The sequence below is a fragment of the Antrostomus carolinensis genome, unplaced genomic scaffold, assembly GCF_000700745.2.
Source record: "Antrostomus carolinensis isolate BGI_N321 unplaced genomic scaffold, ASM70074v2 scaffold15179, whole genome shotgun sequence".
Lineage (NCBI taxonomy): Eukaryota > Metazoa > Chordata > Aves > Caprimulgiformes > Caprimulgidae > Antrostomus > Antrostomus carolinensis.
Genome location: NW_010340891.1, coordinates 41,340 through 49,004, shown reverse-complemented (window position 1 = coordinate 49,004; position 7,665 = coordinate 41,340). Strand labels below are relative to the sequence as shown.

General features: G+C 42.7%; 1 protein-coding gene across 1 annotated transcript in view; it reads left to right on the top strand.

The window, feature by feature from the left end:
• KTN1 (kinectin 1) overlaps nt 1-7,665 on the top strand; it is a gene marked incomplete at its 3' end in the record, with an annotated part of 55,906 nt that overhangs the window by 7,917 nt on the left and 40,324 nt on the right. Inside the window, exons 5-7 of the mRNA XM_010176320.1 lie at nt 2,450-2,566; nt 5,134-5,274; nt 7,364-7,470. Coding sequence (XP_010174622.1) covers nt 2,450-2,566; nt 5,134-5,274; nt 7,364-7,470 — 365 coding nt within the window. The remainder of the gene's footprint in view (nt 1-2,449; nt 2,567-5,133; nt 5,275-7,363; nt 7,471-7,665) is intronic.

Sequence of the window (7,665 nt, the reverse complement as noted above, 5' to 3'; positions counted from 1 at the left end):
GCCAGCCATAACCATGGACAATAAGGTATGTGACGTAGGGCTGCTGACGCGTGTGTGTTGGCATGGGGGAAGGCTGTCTGGTGACTTTTGGGAGTGATCATAGAATCACAGAATGGTTTGGGTTGGAAGGGACCTTAAAGCTCATCCAGTTCCAACCCCCCTGCCAGCAGCAGGGACACCTTCCACTAGACCAGGTTGCTCAAAGCCTCATCCAACCTGGCCTTCAACACTTCCAGGGAGGAGCAGCCACAGCTTCTCTGGCCAACCTGGGACACTGTCTGACCACCCTCACAGTGAAGAATTTCTTCCTAATATCTAATCTAAACCTCCCCTCTTTCAGTTTCAAGCCATCACCCCTTGTTCTCTCACTCCCTGCCCTTATGAAAAGTCCCTCCCCATCCTTCCTGAAGCCCCTTCAGGTACTGGGAGGCCACTATAAGATCTCCCTGGAGCCTTCTCTTTTCCAGGCTCCAACTCTTTCAGCCTGTGATCTTTCACAAATGTGTAAAGGAGGATGAACTATGGTAGAAATGAGGAAAAAGCTGCTGTGGCTGTGAAGTCAACCAGCTAATTTGTGTTTTGCAATGCTCTTAATCTTAAAAGTCACTACGTTCTAGGCTGATGACTGATATCTTTTATAGAGTAATTCAGATTTGGATGGATCCTCAGGGGGTTTGTAGTCCAACCTCCTGCTCAAAGCAAAGCCAGCTCTGAGGTCAGCCCAGGCTGCTCTGGGCTTTATCCAGTCTGGCTTGAAACCTTCAGGGACTGAGACTGTACAGCCTCTCTGGGCAACCTGTGCCAGTGCTTGGCAGTTGTTAATTTTTTATTTTTGAATGTTTGTATTGAGACAGAAGGGAGCAGTGACTACCAATATCTTAAATATCTATTCCTCCTTCCCATGACTCATTATAATTGTCATTTTGTGCTTGTAACATCCTCTTTGTCACACTTGAAATCTTGCAATTCCATATCCTTCTGCAGATATGGTACCAGAACAGAAATGCACAACTGGCTATGTGTCAACTCAGTTAATGCAGTATAGTAGCATATCACATAATTTGGGTTGGAAGGGATGTCAGGAAGTCGTGCAGTCCACCTGCCTGCTCAAAACAAGGTCAGCATTGAATTCAGACCATGTTTCTTAGGGATTTGTCCACCTGGGTCTTGAAAACCTACAAGGAGAGAGACTTCACATTCTTTCTGGGCCGCTGTTTCAGTGCTTAACTGAAAACCCAATAGCAATACATTTCCAGACAAACTGAAGGAAAAACTTCTTTCCTGTGAGGGTGCTGGAGCCCTGGGACAGGCTGCCCAGAGAGAGTGTGGAGTCTCCATCTCTGGAGATGTTCAAACCCACCTGGACACTTTCCTGTGCACCCTGGTGTGGGGACCCTGCTCTGGCAGGGGGCTTGGACTGGATGATCTCCTGAGGTCCCTTCCAACCACCACCATTCTGTGATTCTGTATTTTTTTTATTTGGAACAGCAGCCAGCTTACTTGCTGTATTTTTTTTTTTATTATTTTAAAGGAAGGTTTGGTGTTAAAGCTAAACCTCTAGGATCAAAATGGGTTCCTGGGTTTGTATACAACCAAAAAATGTAGGCTTCTGTAGATGGAAATGTTAGTATTTTCCTATCTGTAGCTCAGGCAAGGCACTGGTGCTGCATACATACACAATACCACAGAAGGAGAACTTCTGAACAATTTCAGAGTGCATTTATGGGACTGACACTTCTTTGCTTCTTCAGTTATCAGACTTAATTGAGTGGAATCTGAGCACAAATATTTAGAAGGTTTGTCCCTTTCCACAGTTCCTTCATTTTAGGAGCAGTATACAAGTGCCAGGACTGTGGGGATTGTTCATCTAGTTCTGTTCCCTGTAATATCTCTGAAACTCTGTGTCTCAGTGTGCTAACATAAACGTAGTTGTATCAACTGAAAGCTCTCCTGTGAAGTGGAAGGAGAGACCAGATCAGTGTTCCCGCTTTCCCTTTGTAGTGAGAAATTTCAAGAGATTGTTTGTTGTGTTATACCTGCTTTGAGTGTGGCTTGGACCAGGTGATGTTGGAAGTATCTTCCAACCTCAATTATTGAATGATTCAGCCTCTCCACATAATTTTCCTCTATTTCTCGTAATGGTTTTTCTTTGTTTTCCCCAGTGCCACCACAGCATCTCTTTTCCAATGTGGAAGCACCTTAAGAGCCCATTTATTCTCTTAATTGTTTTCAGTGGGTTTGAAAATGCATTTCCTTGTCTAATGAAATTGGTGCTGCAGCATCCATTAGCAGCAGAATTGGGTACTGGTGGTGCCACGTACACCACGCAGACCAAGGATTCGTGGGCAGGAGGGGGTGTTTCTTCCTCTTGAGTTTGCTCTGCTGCCTGCTAGTGTGCTGTGCAAGTTCTTCTGGCACGTATGATCATTTTTATGTACTTTTGCTGCAGGCTAGCAAGGCTGAATCGGCTGCAGCTGCACATCAGCTACAAGACAAAGAGAAAATGCTTGCTGTGATGAAGGAGGAGGCAGCCGTTGCAAAGGAACAGTGCAAGCAGCTCACTCAGGTAAGTGTGAGAAGGTTCAGCTGTGGGAGAAGAACAGGGGCTTGTAGGACTAGCAGCCTGCAAATGCTGGTTTATTGAGCATAGGAGTAGTTGAAAGGTGGAATTTTTTTGTGTTGGCAAAGCTTACTGAGACACTGTTTGGTTTTATAATGCTATTAATGTATTTATGCAGAGTTATTTTCTAGTAGTTTTTCCAGAGACTTCATTTACTAAGACTCTTAAAGCTGAGACTGTTTTTCTTCTCAAAAGGTTACTTTAAAAACACTTCCTTTGAGTATAATACAGTTTTGTGGATGCAAATATCAAACACCTTTTCTGCATAGCTGTTTTAATTTGGTACATATTCTAGCATTCACATGCTTGTGTGCTTCTAGGCACAGCAATTGTCTGTTTCCTTCAAGAAGGAAGCTACAGGAAGTGTAGACTGCCTGCTTAGCTCTTTGAGTCGCAGCTCTGACTTACAGGGGTGCTGTTGCATCACTGTCAAGACTGGTTTTTGAAATTTGACTTCTTTTTTTATGAAGATTTCAGAGGAAAGCAGTTACAGTAGAACAGATAGGTAGATACAGAGTGAATTTGAGACTTTGTGAGAAGGATTCTTATGTTCTGGCTAGTTTGGAAGCACAGAAGTTGGACATAGAAAGCTGGGTGGATAAAGATGAGAGCAGAGTGGCCAGGGGATGCAGGCACTGGGAGCCTTGGCAGGTGAGAAGGGAAGGGAGTGGGTATTGTGTGAGCTCCTGGCAGGGCACAGGTAGGTGTGTATTTGTGAGTGGGAACAAGAGGTTTGGGATGGTCAGTGTGTAACTTGGGGAGAAAGGACTTGTGTTTAGGGGAGGGAAAAATAGAAACTCTGTCTCAGGATTGCAGAATGATAAGGGGGGAAGTATCTGCTGGTGAAAAAGCAGAGGGAATGTATGAAGGAGTGTGGGTGAAGCTGATGTGGTTGGGGAAAAAAACCATCCGCAAAGTGGTGCTTGTGAAGGCAAGGGGGGAGCTGTAGAGAAGTAGGGGTCATTGGGGGTTTTTGCTGTCGGGATTGGAGAAGAGAAGGGAGAAGGAGAAATAAATTGACATTCCCGAAAGCTGGGAGAAAATGAGTAACAGCAAAGTTGCTGCAGTGCTGAAGGATCAGGATAAACAAGGGAAAAAGCTCAGCTTGACTGACAAAAAGCTCTTATCTTGTAATTAATGTGTTTCTCTGAGAACACTGCCAAAGGCTACAGAGGGACTTTAAGGTGCAGAGATGTTCCTGCAGGGGTGTTGATAAAGGTGATAACTGGAGAGGATAAATGAGAGCAAGAGGTGCCTGACCTCAGAGGTATTTGGCAAAACACAAGCTAGGTGAAAGTTAATCTTCCCAGGATCTCTGGTACTGCCTTGACAGGGTAACTGAGTCAGTGAGGGCTGCAGATGGATGGTGGAATTGGTGGAGGGGTAGAAGGAAGCTGCGCTATGTCCTGGTACCCCTTTTGTTGTGTCTTAGCAGATGCAAATATAACCTGGAGAAGGCTTTGTGTCGAGCTGTTTACATTATATTTACAGGAGTAACTTAGAACTTTTGATGTGACTCAAGTTCCTAAATGCCCCTGTGAACATGGGCTTGGGAACTTGTGTCACTCACTTGATTCAGGGTGACCAGCCTCCTCAAGCTGGTAAGTTGGATCTAAAAGAGAGAATAGCTTTCATTTAAAATAAAATGTGGAGAAGGCTACTCTGAAGAGATGGAAGGTATTCAGGCTAATAATTTAGAGCACTTAAATTATGTGGCAAGGCTCCCAGGCACTGTAAGGAGCTGTGTGTCATGCTATGTAGCTGGAGACACCTGAAGCTTAGATGATACAAATACCTCATTCTGCGATGGGAGCTTGCTGAAAGCTGCACTTAATGTTTTTGCTTACTACAGCAAGTGCATTTATATTGCAGAGGAGCAGCTCTATGGATTTCTCAGGTGTCTGGGTTGAATTACTGGCTAATAAATGATTAATCTAAATAGCAATGTAGATTTTCATTTGAAAGCTATAATGTGGCATCATGCTGGTGGGATTCAGGGCTTCTCTGGCTGTTGCTGGGTACTAATAGCCCATCTCCTCTGGCAAAACTGTTGGCATTGCAACCTGCTACAAAGCAATTACTTGCTCTGAAGTGCTCTGTTGTTTTGTCAGAGTTCTTTACCTACTTTCTTCTGTTCTGCTAAATTTGGGATGAAAATCTAAGCTCTGCCCTGTGTGATATCCATGGTTTTAATTGTTAGGACTGTGTAATTTGACCAGACTCAATAGGAAATAAGATTCCAGCTGTTCTGAGACAAGGGAAGATCAGTGTTTAAATTGACAAACCTTTAATTTTAATAAATGTGAAATTATGCTGATCCTAAAACCTCATAAAGGTGCTGAAAATTTGGTCAGATCTAATGCCATAATTTCTTTGAGTGAAGATTTGATGCTGACTTTAGTTTGATGCACACTTGCTATATTTTTTTAGTTATCTGAAAACACTGACTATTAGACTCTTAGAAAGGAGCAGTAGATGACTTCTTTTCTTCTTTCCTTTCATTCCTACCCAAGGAGCTGGTTGCAGAAAAGGAGAGGAACGGTTTGCTTACAGCCAAGATGCGAGAGCGCATCAACGCGCTAGAAAAGGAGCACGGCACTTTTCAGAGTAAAATACACGTTAGCTACCAAGAATCTCAGCAAATGAAGATAAAGGTAAATGTTTTACCAGAACTATTTGAGTTGATGTTTGTGCACAAGCATGTCAGTGCTGAGAAATTGTTGCTTTACCAGATGTAGCATTTGTTTGCTCACACAGAAATTGGCTTCACTAGTTACCCTGAGCTTTGAATGCAGCGAGCTGGTAGCTGGGGGTGTAACACACCTGTATGAGGACAGGAAATTTTGTGACCCTTTCCTGGCTTAAAAAATGACAAGTTGTTCTCATAGGTGACACTTGAAGTCTGTGAAAGACCAGTGCTAGCGAGGCAGCCGATCTCTGATCTAGATCCTTTTCCTTTGTGATATTCTGCTGAAATGTTATTCAATTAGTGTGAAATCTAATTGAAATACTCAACTTGAGACAGCCACTAGTGCTGATGGTAATTTACCAGTTGATAAATCTAATTTTTGAAATTATAATACAGAGTGACAACAGAACATGAGATACAAGAAACATCATTGCCTGGGAGAGTGCTTTGCTGAGAATATTTGAAGGGCAGGCACTTGCTGTAAGACCCTTGTTACTCTCTTGTGAAGTTGTGTTGTAGTGGAGTGACCTCAGAAGAGTTTGTTTCCTCAAATTTAAAAGTCTGACTTAATGTTTTCTAAGAAAAAAAGCCCCTCTAACACCAAATTGACTGAGTTGATGTGATGTTCTGAGCTTAGATTGGACATCCTTGTGTAAATGTCACAGCACCAAGCCCAGCATGTGAACTTCCCAGCTTCCACGCTGTATCTTCTGTCTCATCACTTCGGAGAGCAGTGTCTCTGTGGTTTTGGAGCAGGGACAACATTCTCCTGAGCAGAGACAACTTCTTTTGAACCTGTACTGACAACTGCATAATAAGAGGGTTTACTGGTGGCTGAGTGGGGTGAAGGAGGTCTGGGCACGACTGGGTGGCTTTTGCAAACACTGGTGTTGCAGGCAAAACTGGAGAAAGGATGCACAGAGGAACCGGTGCTCTGGTTCTGCACCCCCTGCTGATGTGCTGTAGCATTGTAGAGAAGCTGAAAACTGTCAAAGCTTTCAGTTATATGAGGTTTGTGCCCCTGATTCTGTTAGGATCTGTGTTGGCCCTAAAAAAAACAAGAGGCAGGGGAAAAAACCAAACAACAACCCAACAAATGTCCAAGGAACAGCTTGTTACGTGTGTTGGTGCTGAGCTGGAGGTGGCTGCCCTACCAGGGACTGCTGTCTCCTGCTTTGGTTCTTATACAAACATTCATTTGGATTCATTTATATCCAAAGTCCTCATTGGTGAGTCAGCCACTTGATGAAACTGGGTCTTGGAAATGGCATCAGCCATATCTGCAAACTGGGACTGGTGGAGGAAGAAAGTATTATAGCTGTATGTGCTCGAGGATTTTAAAAGCAGGCTGCTGAGCTGTAAGACCAGCTATGCTGTCATCTTCATATACAGAGTCCATTTTTTTTCCTTTGAATCCTGTTTTTTGGTTTTGTTTGCACTATTCTGAAGCAACCTTAGACTATCAGGGCTTCTTTCTGCCTTGGTTTGGAACCACGTTGAAGATTCGATCAAAGCATATTAATGCCTAAGTAAAGGATCTATTTCACAATCTTGACTTCAGGATATTAGATGAGGACTAGCCTTTTGCAGTTTACATGCTATAATCTGTGCATTTCTAGTTATTTTATACTTTTTCTGCTTTGTTTAAAGGCTTTGTAAACTTCTAATGTTAATTCATGGTGCAGTTACTGTATTTCCCTTTGGAAAAGTAATTTATTGATATCCAGTTGTTGACAAGTATCTAAAGTTATATAGCTGAGCAGTTGGTATTCTAAGTACTACTTGTGTACTATTTAAAAATGAAAAGTTGCCTTTATGCACAGTTTGGTACACTGGTATAAAAAGAAACTGGTGCTTTTATTTGAGCAAGAGGATCTGAGTTGCACTATTTAATTGGAAGAGTGGGTATGTGAGGAAGGAGGTATAAAGCTGCTCCTTGCCATAAAATCCACTTAGTTTTATTGACTTAAACTCTGGTGATATCTTATCTACTGTTATAAGTTATTGACTTTTTACTTCTCCTTAGTTTAATCTTTTTTTTTTTTCTCCATCAGTTCCAGCAACTCCGTGAGCAGATGGAGGCAGAAATAAGTCACCTGAAGCAGGAAAATGGTATCCTGAGAGATGCTGTCAGTACTTCCACCAGTCAAATGGAGAGCAAGTATGTTAGCAGCTACTTGGAGCTCTGTATGTTTTTAAGCCTTCCCTGAAGAGTTGTTCTGGCTTCTGCTCTCTTTGTTTCCATCTCCTTGGCTGTCTCTGAATTTGTGGTTAAACCAGAAACACAGTTATTTTGGGCTGTGGAGGTAGCTATTTGTAATTGTGTTGAGCCAAGGCTTTCAGAACAGATTACTGT